Source organism: Ruditapes philippinarum, unplaced genomic scaffold, assembly GCF_026571515.1.
Source record: "Ruditapes philippinarum isolate M1 unplaced genomic scaffold, ASM2657151v2 ctg5863_1_1_1_1, whole genome shotgun sequence".
Lineage (NCBI taxonomy): Eukaryota > Metazoa > Mollusca > Bivalvia > Venerida > Veneridae > Ruditapes > Ruditapes philippinarum.
The window spans coordinates 5,531-26,810 of record NW_026853667.1 but is presented as its reverse complement, the minus strand read 5'-3'; the positions used below and the strand labels follow the sequence as shown (position 1 = coordinate 26,810).

Below are 21,280 nucleotides of genomic sequence, written 5' to 3'. Positions count from 1 at the left end.
GTCTTAAGAAACTAATTAAATGTTTTCATGAATATTAAAATGGTGTGAATTTTTGGTCTAAAGAAAAATGAAATATGTGTTTATCAGACGAGCGAGTCACACCTAAATTGGCGTAATCGACTCGACCGTTATATCCAAGCGTTTACGTGTGTTGATTGATCAGTGTTAAGTATGGAAGATACTGATGCAGAATTGCAAAACACGGTTCTAAACAGTGCCATGAAAAACGATCCTTGGGAACCTCTAGAAAATAAAATGCCTGATATCCCAAAGATATGTCCTGCTCCACATGATCCTTTAAAGATTTTGATAAGTTCAGAGACTTACGTAAAGTCATTAGGTACGAAAGTTATTTTGTTTCGTACTCAATCTAGTTCGTGACAATTCATAACGGTTATTTATTGGTAATGGCAAATAATGTGGCAAGAAAAATAAGATTGTGCAAAAGTTATTTTATAGTTTTTATGTTCATTTTAAAACTGACATTTGCATGCGAGTAGTTCCCATACTAAAATCGTAGTTATTTAAACTATATTTTAATAGGAAGTGGCTAGCCAAAAGTTCTAGCCGTACGTGAGTCACGTACGACTAGCCTGGACACACTGTATTGGCTAGCCATACGGCACTTTTCAAAATTATATGGAAGTCAAAAATGCATTTGTTATTTTAGTCAAATCTCCGCATTTGTTCTAGTGTGTTCACTTTAATAAAGATGCTCCGCAATTTTGCACAAAAAAATGAATATGAGTAAGCGTTGTATAATCTATCTTAATAAAATTGAGTGTCAAAGTTGCATGTTATCGGTCCCCATGTTATAACGTCCTTAATTTTCATGCTTATGATTTGTATGAAAGATGAATTGTTAAATCTGTTAATTAAGCACATGCATCGAATAAATAATGATCGGAGGGAAATAAATAAAAAGAATATTAACAAAAAAATACGGTGAAAAGGAAAAATAATTTAATAATGCAAACTTTTCTTAATGATGGACGATGGACAAACTTCTATACCGTCGGTAATTGACGCAATTATCAGAGCCCAACAACAATTATTTTCGGTGTTTTTTTGTTTGTTTTTTTTCAGTTTAAAAATTAAACTTAATGAAACAAAAAAGGATTATTATCAAATTTTGTAAACTATTTCAATTGATGTTATTTAACTGCAACCAAACGCTATTTTTTCTCCACGTCTTGAGATGACAAAGTAAATTCTTTACTGTAGCCAACACGTAGATTAATCTCTAAAAAGTAAACATTCTTGACTAAAACCCTCGCTTAAAGTCATAATTAACATATGCACTTTCGCCTTCCATATATTTTTGAAAAGTGCCTTACGGCTAGCCAATACAGTGTGTCCTGGCTAGTCGAACGTGACTCACGTACGGCTAGAACTTTTGGCTAGCCGTACGGGCCCGTACGGCTAGCCACTTCCATTTTAATAAGCTCATTCACCAAAAACTTTACTGAACATTTCAAATCAATATTTGGCTTGTCAATTAAATCATGGAAATTTGAGTATGTTCTTGATATGGACCAACTTTAGTTACGAGGCCTGATATGGGGTACTGAAAGTATCCATTATTTTTTTATATGAATATATCCCTGTTTCTCATATTATCGTGGTTTCTCGTATTATCGTGGAATTATTTAAACGGATGGAAGCGATGCTCGCGACTTCCGTTGATATCCAAAAAATTGTCTATTTAGCAGAGCTTTTTCATCTCCGGCTAAAATAACGAAAGAAATGCGACAAAAACAGACAAAAATCAAAGTAACTGTGGAAATTATCGAAAAATCCAGAGAAAACATAAAATTTATAAGTTTTTTCCCGAAAATCAGCAATTTTCTAGTTTTTTTCAATGTTGCAGAAACCTGTAGCGGGTCTCTGACGCAAGACTCTTCAAATGACGGTCTCACACTACTATATGTACAATACAGCTCAAAATATTTGTTCCACAATTTGACAAATAGATAATATACAAATCATATGAACTCCAGTTAAAAACCAATAATGAAACATAGTTTAACCTTATCACTTTTTATTTTTGACAACAAAAACACTTGTCTCTGCAAAAGAAAACTGTAGTATTCATTGCTAAATGCTCATATAACTAATCAGTAAACATAAACTTAGTATAGTTTAGAGGGATTATGTAAACAACAACACTTAATTGAGTTCAAACTATTTTTAGAACAAACCAAATCATTTGGTACCAAACAGGCGTCAATATGATCCTAAAAGTTTGATTATGGCCTACCAAGATATTATAAATTTATAATTAAAACACTAATAATTACATAGCTTAGCCATTTAACACTTATTTAGGAGTTGCACTAATGATTTGAACTGGTGTGTAGAATAAAATCATCACATAGCGACCAGCCTTAACAACCAATCAAATTCCACGGTAATACGAGAAAGCATCTGCTTCACATAGAGGGTGAAGGTCAGTATATACAAGCAGAAATATTTTTTGTTTTGCTTACGGTTACGCTCTTTCTTCCATTATATTTTCTTGAAAAGGTATTTTTCTGGGTATCAGGCTGAAAAATACTGTACCAAAATGTTTTATAAAAATTATCCAACCAAGTTTAGTCCTTAGCCCCACGATAATACGAGAAAACAGGATATCTATCTTCCATTAATGTCAAACCTCTAGTGGGGATGTATACATGCCTGTGCATTAAAAATTGAAAGAAGGTTAATAAGAGTTGTTTAAAAGAGGATAAAAGAATATTTATAAATGTTAAAAACAGGGGCTGGAAAACTAGGGTGAGACATGTTCGATGCTTGCTATATATGGCTGCACTGAACTGCTCTGGGGTAGGGAGTAGGGCAACTGCAGGGGGTAGGTGGTTCCAGTGGTATACCGTCCTAGTAGAGCTGTCATTGATTCAGTGCAAAGCATATCAACGATATATCGATATCAAGTGACTAAAATCAACGATACACCGATATATCGATAATATCCTATACTCACTTGTCTGTCATTCACTTTCATACCTGTTTCAATGATTTCAGTCAAAAACATGTTCTGTACAGTGTCTTGTCCACTGCATGATTTTTTCTAGAAAATATTTTTTGTCACCATTGCTATGAAATAATTCTACTATATAACAAAAGCATAACATTAGATATAAATAACTGCTTCTGTATATATTTTGGGTGAATTTTATATTTTCTAGACATTTAATTTATTAGTCAAAAGTATCGATTTTTTAGAATGTGTATCGATTATTGATCGGCAAAAAGATATCAATGATACATCGATATTGTCGATATCGATGACAGCTCTAGGTCCTAGGAAAGAATGAGAATTTAAAATAGTCTGAAATTGCTGTGACTAACCTATAACATAAGGGATGGCTGTAGCATGATGTTCAGGCGAGTGGTGTCAAATATTCTTCTATGGGGATAGCAACCAGACCATGGTGAATCTTATAGGAAAGGGATAACCTAGCATCTATATGTTTGAATCCAGTTTTCGAAGCTTAAGGGAGTGAAGCATGTCTGCGACTCCAGAGGTCTGGCCATAATCTAGCTTAATCCATTGGGCTGCTCTTCTTTGGACATTTTCGATTTGATCTAGTTGTATTTTAGTGTGGGAGACCATACTTTGGAACCATTTTCAAGCTAGGGTCTGACTAACACCTGGTAAGCAATGGACTTAATGGATTGGGATTTAACCTTTATGTTTCTGCGAAGGAATTCTAAGGTTTGGTTTGCTTTCTTGGATATCCTGTCTATATGGGTATCTCATATATCCAATCCAAGGTATTTAGCTGAGGTAACTGTTTCTAATTGGACTCCGTGGAGGTATCATGGTGTTGGGATAGGATGTTTCCTTTTTGCGACACAGATAACTTGACACTTGGAGGAGTTAAATTCCATATCCCACTCCAGCTCCCACTTTTCTAACCAATTTAGGTCATTTTGGAGGGTGACTGATTGTATTGCAGTTGTCAGAGCAATGTATATTGCAGTTGTCAGAGCAATGTATATTGCAGTTGTCAGAGCAATGTATATTGCAGTTGTCAGAGCAATGTATATTGCAGTTGCCAGAGCAATGTATATTGCAGTATAATGAAGTGAAGTATAGTTTGTATAGATAAAATGTAACCCATAATAATAATACAGTGATGTAATATCAGTCATATCTTTCAGTTATAATCATTGAAGAGACCATTTAACTAGAGGCAAATAGATATGTCATTCAAGAAACTTACAGTGTGGACTTAACTTTGGTACTCTTCCCTGGTACCATATCCTAACAAATACACATGCAATGAAGTGCTAATTATGCATGATCTCTTACTCATTAAAGCTTGATATGGTAATATAGGGCAAATTTTGATACTTAAACAAGTTATATTGGCCATTTATTTATACACATTTGGTATTATTGACAAACCCTTATTATACAGGCTTCACATGGCAGTATTTTTTGCGCATGCGTGCAAGGACGGAACTCCCAACATTTACAATGTCATGTTTTAACAATACACACATGAAAGTTATTTAATATGAACACATTTTGTACTTGCTGCCAAACTGACACAAAGCTTTTGAATTGTTTAGACACAAGCATGATTAAGATTTTTAACAAAAATACGCAGGGATTATTCTTGGGGGCAATTTTGGCGATTTCTCACTTAAAAATCGCTAAAATCTGTAAAATAAGAGAAAATCTCACACTTCACAGCAGTAATCTATATTTCCGTTGTTATACGGGTACTGCTATTTGTATAGGAACTACTCACATTAAAAGATTCTTATTTACTGTAGATCATTATTGTCTAAATTTAAATACCATCACACTTTGTGATAAAAACTTGACAAAATGAAAAGTTGTATATTTGTGAAACAAATAGAAGTGAATTTAATGTATATCTATATCTGTGTGCATTTTAATTATTTTAGAAATACATGTAACTATAATCCATTATCATTATTTTTTTACAGAAAAAAGACTGAACAAATTAAAGGGTAAAAATGATAAAGTGAAACCTAAAGACATGATACAAAGTTTACATGAAGCAAGAGATTTGCTTTCATCACAATTCATGTCAGAAAATACAATAAACAACAGTGCAGACTTTTTGCCAGAGAACAGTGAGTCAGTGATATCATCTATACAAAGGAGATTAAATCCAGAAAGACAAGCTTTAAATACTCAAGAACTAGTCCCCCTTGTACATGAAGATATTTTGGCAAAACTGTCGGAAGAACCTGATGATTCCAAAGAGGGTGAAGGAATAACAAGTGAAGGAAACAGTTGATTGATTTGAATGGAAAATCTGTTAATTATTAATCAAGAGCAATAGAAAATCTGTAATTTGTAAACATGTTTGCCAGAATAGTCAGCTGTATCATGTAGAAGCATAAATTGAAGATGTTGGTTTAGATATTTGTGTTGAAAACAAACAACTCTTAAGACTTATAAGTCTATATTTTGAAAAAATGTTACAAACAGTAATACATGTATCTTTATCGATTAAAAAATGGAGGAAGATTAAAAAAATGATTTAACCAAAATTTAATGCCAAAAAGAGTAACTTCCTTTGCTATAATAAATTTTATTGATAGATATTTTTATTGAAACTCTGATGAGCTGTACAAGTGAAACATGTTTGTAATTTTGGTATATATTAAAAGTATAAATGCATGTGATACTACTTTTTCATATTTTAATATAAATTATATTTTACATTGTACTATTAAATCAAGGAAAATTGAATTTTAAAATTTGCCCAGCTGACTGAGTGATTTATACTTTTAATGTGATTTACAGTAAGCAAAGAATGTATGTATACTTTATCTATTTATTAAAGATTTTTTTTAAGAATCTGAAGACACTGGCCTGGGTCGAACCTACAATATTTGGAGGCAAGGGGTTTGAAGTTTTAATGAAAACACTGTGTAAAATTGAGAAGAAACAGAATGAAAATAAATGGAGTTATTTAAAAAGCACTTTGTGCCATGTGACTTGCTAGCCTATATTTTCTTAATAGAAATAGTGGTTACAATGCATATGTACTTATACTGACCATTATAATGATTAATAAAGAACGTTTGTGAACATGTGAACATGACTTGTGATGTCAATCAAAGTCAACCTGGTTGTCAGAGAACTATTAAGAGGACAGTCTACTAATTAATTAAAGTACATCTTATACAATCTACTAAGGCTGGACAGACCAATTGATTTATAAACATTTAGAGAAAGGCTTGAATGGGGGAATGTATAGTATTTAAATTTGAACTATTATATTAAGATGATGAAAATTCTAACTTACTTACTGGTCTCTGGAATTATTTGTACATTTATTATAGAAGGTAATTATAATATTTATCTTTATGAATTTGTTTTTTAAATTTGTATGATTTTTATGATTTAATTTTCATATCTGAGAAGATGTTTGCATAATAATAATAAGAAATATTTATATAAGTCTTGTGTATCAGTAGTGATTTTTCTTTGGCACATTATGACTTCGAAATGAAACAAACAAAAAATCTGAAGGAAAGGGCAAACAATTAGTAATATAACATTTAAAATAATGACTTGAGAGCATAGTTATTATAATTATGTTTATCCCCTAAGAAAAGCAGTGTTGTAATGTGAAATTATTTGTTAATGTTAACATTGAAAGCAATATATTAAATTCCATACAAAGTGATTAAATCACTATTACTGTACAAATTGCAAAAAGGCAACAAACGTAAAAGAAGGTTCAGATAATGATAATGAATACGTTTTTGAAAACTAAAACAGTACACAAAAAATAAAATGCTTTTGAGAATTAAAAATAAAGCATATCTTGGTCAAAATAGGCCTTTTAAAAACATACAATTTAAGTTCAGTTTGGTTTTTGCAAGTTTAAATTTCTTGTTGTCACTTGTAAATATTTATTTGCATGTGAAGAAAGTTAAATTCCAGTCTCAGCAATACAAATACCATAAGTCACAGACTTTAATAACAGGACTGTAATTTAAGTCAGTGCTTTAATGCACATGTAAAGGTTACAATCATTTTGGTTATCAATCATTTGGTCATATCTTAATAATTTTTATACATGAAATATCATTTTATATTAAAAATATTTACCAAAAAGGATTAAAAAAATTGTTGAGCATTTGTTTGACCTTACTTAGCAATTCTGTGAATGGATAATAGTGAAAGCTTATGTTCATAAAACTACTAATGAATACATTTAAAGATCCTGTATGTTTTGTGAATTTATATTGTTACTGTGTGTATCACACACTTGCAAAATATTATATATGTTTATAATTATGCAAATAAAACAATTTTCAAACATCCAAGAATATGTAAAATGTGTACTGCAAATATTTGTGCACATTATATTTAAAGATCCTGTATGCTTTGTGATTGATATTATTATTGTGTGAATACCACAATTGCAAAACTTATATATGTAAATAATTATGCAAATAAAACAATTTTCAAACATCAAAGGATATGTAAAATGTGTACTGCAAATATTTGTGCACATTATATTTAATCAATAAATTACATGCATTATTTTCTTATTGGAAAATTTGACTTAGAATTTATGGAAAATAAATTTCTAAATACCTCCCTTTATTTACATGAAATGTTAAATTCGATAATATCTTCATAAATAATGCTTATTGGAACTTACAATATTGACAAATCTTAATTTGAGCATCATATTTATGAAATAAAACCATGAAAAAAATGTGTTACAGGATCTTTAATCAACAAGTTACATGCATTCATTTCTTATTGGAAAATTTGACTTGGAATTTATAGAAAATAAATTTCTAATTACCTCCATTTATTTACGCAAAATGTTAAATTAGGTAATATCTTTATAGATAATGCTTATTTGAACTTACAAGATTGACAAATCTTAATTTGAGCGTCATATTTATGAAATAAAACCTTATCTTTAATGTACTTAAATAAGTCATGCATCATAATGCGAATATATTTTATCATCAGTTTATTCACACTGAAAGAGGTCACAGATGTGTCACAACTGTAATGAAACAGTTTTTTAGGTAGTTTTATGTTTTGATGTTACATATAAGCTTGGTATACATCATATAATCATTCTATAAGTGATAAGCGTTTGTAGCCAGGACATCATGCACATCAGCGCAGTCTGACCATGCTATATACTTTTGGTAACTCACTCTTTGTGTATACATGAGTAACATGACATCGGAATACTTTTATTTTCAAACGGACTCTTATGTTTGGAAAATCCATGTAGCAACTGTAAGCAATGCGTCCATACAAACCTCTTTTTGAAAACAGGTTCTACCACTCTGCCAGGTTATAAAATAACCTAAAACATTTTACCAAACACCATACTTATAATCCTCAAAGAACTCCCCCTAATTGTGTTCAATTTAATGCACAAGTGGCATACAGGCTTTTCCTGTACCAGTAAAGCTGGAAAGTCTCAAGATTACCTTTACTGTGTTTGTGTGATGTAAAATCAAACCCAAAATTAAAACGCTAAATGCATAAAGTTCTGACATTATTTACTCGAGCGATTTTGCAACTGCAGATATCAGTTATCCCGTGCCAAGCGATAAAGGTAAAAAAGATTCGAAAATCCTCTCTTAATTAATGTACGGGTCTAAGAACATCACTTTTTTTTCGACATGACTATAACTGATTCAATGTCTAAAATTAATCTGGGGTTTGAAAATTTAAGCATAGCCCTACGGTCAAATGTTTCCGAACATCAAAGAAATTTCACTCTTATTCATGACTGCAAAAGAAACATACATGTTTAAGACAAATAATAACAGTACGTAGGAGGGTTGTTCGACATGTAATGTGTATTGTACCACAGTTCGATATCTTACACAGCATTCAGCTAAACACATTTTAAACCAATCGCGATTTTGATAGTCAATGGTTGACCAGTCGGGGAACGGGTTTAGAATATTAAAGAATTTAGTGCTTATATAAAAGGTCTTACAAAACTCCGTCATTTAATAGAGCAGATTTTTACTACATAAGGGGAAGTTAATGGGTTTTACGAGATTGTTGGTAGATGGAGAAAGAACTTTCTGACTGGCACAGATTCCGTCAAAGATGCAGCAAAATTTGGCCGACCTGTGACTGTATAAGGCAAGACAGATGTCTTAAAAGTGAAGAAATAATTGAAAGTGATGGCCGGTACACGATTGCTGATATTGCAAAAGCTGACGAGTGCATTTCATTTTGAAGTGTATCAAAGACAGTTTGCAAGACATTTTTTACTTGTATCGAAAAATGAGTTCACTATTTCGAACCAGTCAGAAAAAATGAAAACAAAATGTGGCTAACCAAACATGGTAAAAGATTGGGAAGAAATGTTTAAAGTTTTAGTAGGTTACCGTGTTGTCACACCTAATATACTCTAGATCTAGCCCCATACGGGGTTTCCTTTTCCCAAAACTGATTAGGTTCTTATCTTGTCGACAAACCCCTGACTCAGTCATCAGTCAGTGCTTCAGATCTACCTACATCAGCGTACCGTCACTACCGTGACGCATTTCATGTGATGTATGTTTATTAAGAATGCTCAATTGAGATGTCGTACAATACACATTACATATCGAACAACCCTAGTTATTCGTTATTGTGAAATTTCATTATCTTTCATTAATACAGTCCAAAAAAAGTGATTCATATAATTATATTTTATATTCCGCTGTTCATATAGTATACAGTAGACATTAATTAAATCTTCTAGACTGTACTTAATATAAAAAATTTAATTTCAGTGAAATGTCAACTCGATCTTGAAGGTCTTGTAGAAGCTCAACAGCAGCTAAATGGCGGGGGAGGGGGTTCCGGTATGGGTCGGATGATTTCCAACACAGTTCGAAACACAATGATCAGTGGTGCTTTGACTAGCGCTGTAAGGTTCGTAGTTGGTGAAACTGCGAATCCAAGCCAGGAGATGATGCAGCATGCAATAATGATGAGGTCGGCACCTAGGACACAAGCTGAGAGAGATGTTTACTTGGGTATGATGAAAAGGTTAGCGCGGCGCACACCGGAAGTTGTGCAGAAGTACACGAAAACAGAGGTACACAAGAATGGAACAAGAAGTCATACTGTAGATTTTATTGCCCTCGACGCAGACGTTACTAGAAGATCATTAATGTATCAACAGATGCGTGCAGCCCGTAGTCGTCTGCGTGAACAAGAACGCCAACAAGAAAGACAAGTTCAGTTGGAAATGGAACGGCTTAATATGCTGCGAGAAATGCGAATGAACAGTGTTAATAACGGCTTGTTTGGCGCTGGTTTAGGTACAACTAGTATGTTTAGTGGTTTTGGAACAACGATGCCTAATGTTCAATTTAATTCACTAGATGGTTTATGGCCACAAACGACGCCTTTTCCATCATATACTGTAAACTCCGGTCAAGCATTAGGACAACAAACTAATCTGTTTAAATAAATTGTTACAAAAGGGCTTTTCCTTATAGTACGTACAGAAACAAGGGGTGATTATTGTCTACCTTGAATGTTTATGATTATGTTACTTATGTTTTAGACTATGTTCATTTCGCTATGAAACAAAACATTTTCTAGAAATAGTTTAACAGTAATTCTATCAGACTTTTAGCATATGTACTAAATAAAGTTAAACATATCATATTGATTAGTTATTAGTTTCTATACATGTATTTTTCACAGGCACGAGTATCGGACAAGGAAAGAAATAATTTCAATTCAATTCAATATTTTATTTGCAATAATTAGCATACAAAATGCCTCTGGCAAAGGTTAACAAACTACAATATATATACAAATCACACATGCATCAAATTACATAATTATAATTGTTATACAATTGTTACATCATTGCGAAGCTGATTTGGAGAAACAGTAAAGTATATGACATGCATTAACTTACATATTAATTTCATTTCTTTTCAAAAATGCTTCATTTAAAAATTTCGATACATGCAGTAAAGTTGACTGTTTTCTACTTGACATTAAACTAAAAAATTTAGGTAAAGATGGCCATGCTGTGTTTGGAAAATATTTTTTGCGAATTTCAGAATAATGATCGAGTTGACTACAGATTAAAAGAAAGTGGTATTCACTTTTCAACAACATGCATTTACAATTTTCACACAATCTTTTTTATCTATACCTCGATAACGACCGGCTTCTATAGCTAGATTATGACTGCTTAACCCAAAGGATGCAAACAGTTTCACTAATTTGTCACTTTTTATTTTGTTAAGATATTCCTCTGATTCAAATACAGTTTTAAATTGAACATGAGATAATGTACTAAGATAATTTCGGCAAATTATTGATTGTCGTATGCCAATGTACTCTCTCTATCTTCGTGACAAAGTATGAAAATAGTTTACATCTTTATTAAAATTTTCCCATATATCATTTAAACCAAGATTATACAATAGTTTTTTTTTACAGAGAAAGCCCAATTTTGATCATTATTACTATTACACTCAATAGAAAATAACTTACACATTAATGACTCTGGGAGTATAACATGAAAAGTTAAATAACATAATTATGTGTTTGTTATATTAGTCACAATGCTTGATACAAAGAATTATAAGGAACATTATGCAAGTAAGACGACAAAACAACAACAACAACAAGAAACAAAGAAAGAAACACGAGCAAACACGCACGCACACACACAATATTATTAGTCGCCGGTAGAAACCGGCGACTATATTTGTAATAGTTTAATATTATACCTATGGTAGGAGAAGCCCTTAAAATCTGAAAATAAAAGCATATCAATCATTGAACAATTAAAGACAACAATTATTTTTCAGTAATCACAAAAAATCAAACATATGATAACTTTGCTCAGTGGAATGAAATATGCACATAATTATTGACGTCTTAAAAAGCAACATTACAATTTTCATAAAATGAATCAATAACGTATCCCCAAGGATCAGTCATTGAATATAAGAGATACTATTACTTTTTTCTATGTGTCAAGCATTGCTATTTTATAATAAATAAATCATGAATGATATTTGAAATGACTCTTTAGAATTATTTGGTTGTTTATTTTTATGAAACCTTTTATATTACATTATTTTATCTAATTATAAACAAATGCTCCCTGGTCTTTCGTGAGAATCACGTGACTACATGTTTATATATGTTGTATATCGTTATAAAATGACTATAAGACAGGTAATTTGTTAATGGTGGTAACTGATAAGATGTAAATCATTGTAATTTTGTACAGATAATTACATAAGTTATTTTTCATTAATCAGGTTCATACTTTATATCATAAGAGAAACCTGTTTACTTTAAAAATACATTTTCAAAACCTTTTCCTTTCTTCTTGGTAAAGAGTTTAACTTGGCCCTTTCTGTCAAACATTCGACAAAAAGTTAGACTGGTTACTAAACAATTAGATATGACACGAATATATGTTGTAAATATTGTTTGTAAAAAGTATGTTAAAACCATAAAGTTGTAAATATGTTATATTAACTTTAAAGTAAATGATTTTATTTCTTTGCTGAATAATATTTGCAGTTATTTGTTTGAGAGTGTATTTATTCAAACTTTGATGAATATATAAAAGTAATGGTACTGATACTTAATTACTTCACCAAAAAAAGTACTGGTACTGCAGTACCGAGCTAAAATCTAGTACTGGTACTGGTACTGCATAATTTGCCAAGTACTGGTACTGGTACTTAAGTACTACACCCTTAGTACTGATGCAGCTCTGATCGTATGTTACGATTGGAATACGTGTATTGATTTCAACTAAATTATATATTTTTTCTATAGCACATAATAATGATGTACAACACTTTTACAGTGAAATTGTGTTGTTTCATGTAATAATTAAACATATATATTTTCATAGTCACTTTGCAAATATTCGATGATCGGTACTTATTTGTCGGTAATTATCTGAATATTTCAATGTATGGTACAACAGTATATGTATAAAGTATAATTACCAGAAGAATTACCAGCATAGCACTTGCCTTACAAGCCTCAGTGGCAAACATTACTCAACTCATTGTTCCTCTTGTTTTTATACTTGAACCATTAAACTTATATTTTCTTATATTTATGATAATACAATTATTTTTCTATCCGGCGACTTGATGCTTTAGCATCAAAATCTCTACTTGTTATCTACCTATACACTTATAACGACAATCAAGCTGTCAAATTACTGGTTGCAGACTATAAATAGATCTTCAAGTTTGCCACAATCTGTAAATAGTTGTAAGGCCATGATCAGACTGGTAAAAGTATGCTTAACAGTATTTACGAAGCATATGACGAAATATCCTAGCGTGTTCCTGGAATATTGGCCAAATGTCCTAACGTTATCTTAGAATCAAGGTTACATTAATCTCATCCCATGTCCTCATCAAATGTCCAAATGTGAAACATGAATGAAGAATACGTTTAATAAAAATGTTTTCGTCGTTGGTGTTGAGGTATAATATAACTAGAGGATGCTTTTGTAAAAAAGCGCATGTCTCCCCCACTGCTGAGAATAACTGTGAATGGAAACAGGAATGGAAATGGAGATAAGATAATGTAAATACCCGGTAGTCACTTCAATGAAGGCTGTCTATGGATGGTTTCTATTGTTAAGGTTGTATGAGAAGATGCTTCCTAAACTGTTTGTTTTTAACCAGGTATTCAATTTTGAAAATCCTGGTTATTCAATCAGCGTATGGCAGGCGGGCGTCAAACGAAATTGCACTTGATGGTCATATCATATATAGTTTCACAAATGAAATTAAATGAAATTGTGTCTGCTCCATAATTCTTCAAACCTTTAAAGGATTTTGATGATACTTGAAACAAACGTTCATATTGTCAGATTTTTTTACACTATTGAAAGACAACTCAAATTACAATGTATGTAAAATCATGATAACTGTAGTGTCTTGGGATGACTCCACTCGTTTTCACAATGAAGCCTCTCTGGTAGATACTTGAAACAAAAAGACCAATCATCCTATGAAGTTTGAGGGTTGTAGGTCTAAAGGAACTCTAGTTATCATCCGGAAAGGAAAAATTAACCAACGGTCGCTGTGACCTTGACCTTTGACCTACTGACCATTAAAACAATAGGGATCATTTGATTAATAAGACCAATCATCCTATGAAGTTTGAGGGTTGTAGGTCAAAAGGAACTCTAGTTATCATCCGGAAATGAGAAATTGACCAACGGTCACTGTGACCTTGACCTTTGACTTACTGACCCCAAAAACAATAGGGATCTTCTGCTCTATAAGACCAATCATCCTATGAAGTTTGAGGGCTGTAGGTCAAAAGGAACTCTAGTTATCATCCGGAAACGAGAAATTGACCAACGGTCACTGTGACCTTGACCTTTGAACTACTGACCCCAAAAACAATAGGGATCATCTGCTCAATAAGACCAATCATCCTATGAAGTTTGAGGTCTGTAGGTCTAAAGGAACTCTAGTTATCATCCGGAAACGAGAAATTGACCAACGGTCAGTGTGACCTTGACCTTTGACCTACTGACCCCAAAAACAATAGGGATCATCAGCTCTATAAGACCAATCATCCTATGAAGTTTGAGGTCTGTAGGTCTAAAGGAACTCTAGTTATCATCCGGAAACGAGAAATTGACCAACGGTCACTGTGACCTTGACCTTTGAACTACTGACCCCAAAAACAATAGGGATCATCTGCTCAATAAGACCAATCATCCTATGAAGTTTGAGGTCTGTAGGTCTAAAGGAACTCTAGTTATCATCCGGAAACGAGAAAATGACCAACGGTCGCTGTGACCTTGACCTTTGACCTACTGACCATTAAAACAATAGGGATCATTTGATTAATAAGACCAATCATCCTATGAAGTTTGAGGGTTGTAGGTCAAAAGGAACTCTAGTTATCATCCGGAAATGAGAAATTGACCAACGGTCACTGTGACCTTGACCTTTGACCTACTGACCCCAAAAACAATAGGGATCATCTGCTCAATAAGACCATTCATCCTATGAAGTTTGAGAGCTGTAGGTCAAAAGGAACTCTAGTTATCGTCCGGAAACGAAGAATGGACGGACGGACTGACGGACGGACGGACTGACGGACGGACAGGGCAAAAACAATATGTCTCCCCCCGAGGTGGGGGAGACATAATTATTATATAAGACAAGTTCATGTGGCTAATATAAAAGCAATTTATTATATAGATTACCATATAGGGGGCCTCCGTGGCCGGGTGGTTAAAGTCGTTGACTTGAGATCACAGGTCCCTCACCACTGTAGTTTCGATCCTAACTCGGGTCGAAATCTTCCATGTGAGGAAGCCATCCAGCTGGCTTACGGAAGGTCGGTGGTTCTACCCAGGTGCCCGCTCGTGCCTGAAATAATGCCCGGAGGGGCACCTGGGGTCTTCCTCCACCAATAAAGCTGGGAAAAAAATCGACGAAAAATCTCGGAGGGACGCTCTAGGATGACCCGACTTGAGTGTATGGTCGCCCATATGGGCTTTCCGGAGGCGACCTTATATCAACGCATAAAAAAAGATTACCATATACAGTATGTGCGTGTTAGTTACTGTTGTTCCTGCCAGTTTACGCTTACAATATATGGCAGTATGATACAGCTGTAATTTTTGAGATTTATTTACAAAAATATATACATGTATAACTAATTAACTATATAATGTCTAATGCGTTGTTTTAAATGAAAACAACAAAATATTATGTTTGGAAGTCAAGTTACGGCGTCAGTTTATTATAGATGTATAGTGCAGGAAGTAAAAAAAATAACAATCATTGACTGATATTTCTCCCGATGTGTAATTTTAATTCGGCTGTGTTAGCAGATTTAATTATTTACTGTTGTTACAAAAATAGACAAATATATATAGCAGTGGTACTGGTAGTAACGAAAGTGTTGTAACTGCTCACTTCACATACATCCAAGATTTTTAGTGATTCAAACATGAAACAACAATTTAATCACGTATACATCCCTTCAAAATAAAACTCAATATTTCCAGTGAATATTCGCATATCAAACCTATAATTAGCTTTCTTTAGATCTTTAGAATCCGTTTTTTTTGTCCCTTCTAATTGTACGGAAGACCAAAATAAGATTGAACCGTCGACGTCCCACGTGTAAGATGGAAACTCCATCACATGAAATAAATTCAACGAAACGATCTTTACTCACTGGTAAAAGTTTTAAGAACCCCCCCCCCCCCCAAAAAAAAAAAAAAAAAAAAAAAAAAAAAAAACAAAACACACACACACACACACACACGCGCGCGCACGCACCAACGCACACACGCACGCACACACTCACACATAGACGTTCCAAGATCTTCAATCAGTGAGGTGGATTTTTCTTTTCGGCGCAAGAATGCAGTCATATATAATGTCATCGCAATATGTAACAATATGCAAATCAATCAGAAACTAGAGGATGCTTTTGTAAAAAAGCGCATGTCTCCCCCACTGCACTGTGACCTTGACCTTTGACCTACTGACCCCAAAAACAATAGGGATCATCTGCTCTATAAGACCAATCATCCTATGAAGTTTGAGGGCTGTAGGTCAAAAGGAACTCTAGTTATCATCCGGAAACGAGAAATTGACCAACGGTCACTGTGACCTTGACCTTTGACCTACTGACCCCAAAAACAATAGGGATCATCTGCTCTATAAGACCAATCATCCTATGAAGTTTGAGGGTTGTAGGTCAAAAGGAACTCTAGTTATCATCCGGAAACGAGAAATTGACCAACGGTCACTGTGACCTTGACCTTTGAACTACTGACCCCAAAAACAATAGGGATCATCTGCTCAATAAGACCAATCATCCTATGAAGTTTGAGGTCTGTAGGTCTAAAGGAACTCTAGTTATCATCCGGAAACGAGAAATTGACCAACGGTCAGTGTGACCTTGACCTTTGACCTACTGACCCCAAAAACAATAGGGATCATCAGCTCTATAAGACCAATCATCCTATGAAGTTTGAGGGCTGTAGGTCAAAAGGAACTCTAGTTATCATCCGGAAACGAGAAATTGACCAACGGTCACTGTGACCTTGACCTTTGACCTACTGACCCCAAAAACAATAGGGATCATCTGCTCTATAAGACCAATCATCCTATGAAGTTTGAGGGCTGTAGGTCAAAAGGAACTCTAGTTATCATCCGGAAACGAGAAATTGACCATCGGTCACTGTGACCTTGACCTTTGAACTACTGACCCCAAAAACAATAGGGATCATCAGCTCTATAAGACCAATCATCCTATGAAGTTTGAGGGTTGTAGGTCAAAAGGAACTCTAGTTATCATCCGGAAACGAGAAATTGACCAACGGTCACTGTGACCTTGACCTTTGAACTACTGACCCCAAAAACAATAGGGATCATCTGCTCAATAAGACCAATCATCCTATGAAGTTTGAGGGCTGTAGGTCAAAAGGAACTCTAGTTATCATCCGGAAACGAGAAATTGACCAACGGTCAGTGTGACCTTGACCTTTGACCTACTGACCCCAAAAACAATAGGGATCATCAGCTCTATAAGACCAATCATCCTATGAAGTTTGAGGGCTGTAGGTCAAAAGGAACTCTAGTTATCGTCCGGAAACGAAGAATGGACGGACGGACTGACGGACTGACGAACGGACGGACTGACGGACGGACAGGGCAAAAACAATATGTCTCCCCCCGAGGTGGGGGAGACATAATTAGTTTGTATTTGCTTTGTTATCATAATGCAACACAGCGCAACACCACTGATGTGATTTAATCCCCAGGCTTAGTTGCCAATTACTATACATGTGTAAAAATGAGAATATTTAAATCAGCATGGTAAAGCGACGCTTACAGAACGCAGTCCCGAAACAACCCAGACACACGAGAAGGACATCTAGAAAGCACCGAACCAAAAACGGGAGTGGGCACCAGTGCGTTGAAAGGAGGAGAGGGAGATGAAATAAGTGAAATGATAAGAACTAAAAGGGCCGATACAGGAAGCAAAGGGACAATAAAAGAGGGAAAGGGCACAGAATGGGATATAACGTGGAATGGAAAAAATATTTACTGCTACTGACAATTTAACAAGACATGACATCATAACACGAAACAGTATACAGGACATACATGTGAAACATGTAAAGGAACACAAAGGGGTACCGCCTTAAATTTGGAACGGTCAGTAGTAGTAACTCGGGAGTGTAGACCGGTTATATAGGCGCACCATACCTCATTCTTAGCACCAAAATGTTCCTATGTGACGAGATAGTGTAAACAAAATTAATCCAGTCCAGCCTTGTAAAAGAAGTTTGTCAGTAATAAATAAATTGTATTCAGTAAAGTCATTCACAAGACTACACGTCCTAGCAAATCTAATTAACTGATTAATTATAATTTTTTTAAATCCAAAAACAGATGTACATTGTAGTTATGTCTGTAGAATTCAAGTCCACTAGTAACCATTTGATCAAAATAAGGATTATTTATGTTATTTATATCATCTAGGCAGCGGGAAGTTTTATTAAATGCATGTATAACTTTCTGTTGTGAATTTGAAGAGAGACTTAATATAACATACGTCTCGTAGCAATGTAAAAATCAAAGTGCTGCAGCACTGAATGCGACGGACATGCAACCGGAGAGACATTAATTAAGGCTTCTTTTAGAAAAAACAAAACAAAACAAAAACAAAACACAAAATATATAACAGAGAAAATTTGTTCCATACAAGTTCGAGATTTGTAGAGCAATATTTTGTGTCCCAAATTGATATAATTCAGATTTTCTACTTTCAAGCACTTAAATACAGAATGAAATTTATGCCTAAAAACTCTGGTCAAACTTGTAAATCAGTGTCCTTATCGATTTATTCTAAGAAATGATATGTAAATAGAAAAAAAAACTATCAACGAAATATTTCTAGAATAAATCCAGGCAAATAAACTTCAAACATAATACATTATACATTTGAGAATGCTATTTAGAATTGCTTCGTGTTATATCATAGTGGACATACAGACAATAAAATATAAGTCAATTGTATTTTTATTTCTCTTGGATATGTCTCATTAAAAAAAAATTGGTTAAAATCATCAGCAATTAATAGTGTATTTCTTAGATTTTTTTTATTTACAAGGTAAAGATGTAGAGGCCAGAGCACATCGTTTTTATTTTAATTTAAATGTCACTTAGTTGTCCTTTTCAACTTCACACTAAATTCCATTTTCAACTTGTCTGCTTCTTACAATTGTATAGCATTTCTAAAAGTATTGCATTACAATCCGCTGGTTTATTAATTACATGTTTAATGTGTACTTCCTAATCGCCTGTCCAAAAATCAGAACAGGTGAAGCAGAATCTATTTTTAGAATAGCGAAGTTTAACTCATATCATGACCTAGTAAAATATGTAAACAAACCACAAGAATCAGAAGTAGAACTGATATTATAACTTCCTTACCATGAAAGACTACATGGCGGTAAAGTGTCTTACATGCATTTTCAAAAATAGATATTTATACTAGCCATTGTACTGTATCTAATATATTAATAACTGCTGAATATTCAGCTAAACCCGCGGTATGAGTCACGAAAATAGTTCTTCTTTTATTAATGCGCGAGTTATCCTAGAGTCACGAAAAACTTTTGATTTGTTAATAATAATGTTTTGTATAATGTAGAAATATTTATTTCCTACTAATAATGTCTTGCAACTCAGAGGTTACACCTTTATTGAAGTATAATTTGCTGTCCTACTTTTTCGACAGCGGTAAATCGTTTCAGCAGTAATTTGCATATTGCGCAATAATACTACGGGACTACAACGTTTTTATCAATAATATACGTTCATATTTTAACTTGGATAACTTAATTTGAAATTGAAAAGGCTAAATATGGAAGACATTAAGATATCCAGACAAAGTATGGGAGTTTTGAAGGATCAAATTCATGTACTATTTCTTGGGCTGTTAATTGGTTTAGGACACATTGCGCGAGTGTAGCCAACGAAATCCCATGTGTAGATGACTTAGCTCTGAACGTGCCTGAGGGCGCGTCCGTCGCAATAAATCATCTATCAGTTCCTATTGGAATGCCTATTATAAAAACTGTATTACCAATATATAAATAACACATGGGTTTGAGGGTAACAGTAAAAATATCATCCCGAGGAAAATACTGTTACCCGAGGCGTAGCCGAGGGTTACAGTATTTTTACGAGGGATGATATTTTTACTGTTACTCACAAACCCATGTGTTATTTATTTTATTAACCCGAACAAAAATACTGAGATGATCTGAAATTGTCAACTAAATCTAACTGTAACAAAAATAAACCAAGAGTAACAATAACTAAACTGTCCTTACCTTTTAAGTTTTAAGTGTACTTTACTGTAGGCCTACTTGAGAAGTTTTCTTTTTCTTTTATTCTTTAAGCAAGTGATGATATCTACAAATCATAAACATACAATAAGGTAGGTTTTATTTAGGAAACAAAACACTAACCCATTTACACGGTTATGATCTGTGAAATCTGATCCTTCTGTTTCCAGAATATTCTTAGCATGGTTTTTTGACAAAATAACGACGATATCCTATGTCCACCATATCTGTAACGTTTCACTGATTAAATTTGTTAAATAATCCATTGTTGTATGCTTAAATCGTCTGCATGTTTCAGTTTGACACATAATTATTTACATTGCAATTACTTCCGTTGAAAACGGATGTTCACTTTTTGATTATTCAACAAAAATATATTTTATACGCGAAAAGCACACGGTGCAAACAACTAAATTTTATGAGTGTCATAGTGAGGAGAAATTGATGTCGTATCGGGGTTTAACGTTGAAAATAAGAATGAATCAAGAAAAATGTCGGCCATTTTATTTTATTTTATTTAGGAAATAGACCACGTGACCTCTTAAAAAATACTGTTACCTATGTGACAGTACAAAATTCTTAGTCACGTGGTACACTTGCATTAACAGTAAAAATAACTCACAGAGGCCTATGGGAAATTAGCATTACGAAAAAAGTGAGGGGTAATAAACCTTGATGTTATCTAATAAAAACGAGAGTTCTTTTCAAACTTAAAGATACAATTCTTAAAGAAAGCCTTCTTTGAATTGTACGCAAGAAAAAAACCTTTTTCAGTGGCGGATTCAGGCCCGGGCTTCAGGGCTGCAGCCCCCCCCCAGCTTGGCCCAAAGATAAGTTTACCAGCTGGGCTGGAAAATATTTTTGTCAGT

At 33.7% G+C, this 21,280-nt stretch overlaps 1 protein-coding gene across 1 annotated transcript; it reads left to right on the top strand.

Moving 5' to 3' along the window:
* Positions 1-128: 128 nt before the first annotated feature.
* Positions 129-12,915, top strand: LOC132737486 (uncharacterized). Its single transcript, XM_060724779.1, has 3 exons — positions 129-340; positions 4,966-6,339; positions 9,778-12,915. The coding sequence occupies exons 2-3, from the start codon at positions 6,279-6,281 to the stop codon at positions 10,461-10,463; spliced, it is 747 nt and encodes a 248-aa protein (XP_060580762.1). The 5' UTR covers positions 129-340; positions 4,966-6,278; the 3' UTR covers positions 10,464-12,915.
* Positions 12,916-21,280: the final 8,365 nt, after the last annotated feature.

What these genes read in the sequence shown, in the direction of transcription:
- LOC132737486 (XM_060724779.1), top strand. Translation starts at nt 6,279, where the DNA reads ATGATGAAAATTCTAACTTACTTACTGGTCTCTGGAATTATTTGTACA. An exon ending in TTGTACATTTATTATAGAAG is followed by an intron (nt 6,340 to 9,777) that starts GTAATTATAATA and finishes ATTTAATTTCAG; the next exon opens with TGAAATGTCAACTCGATCTT.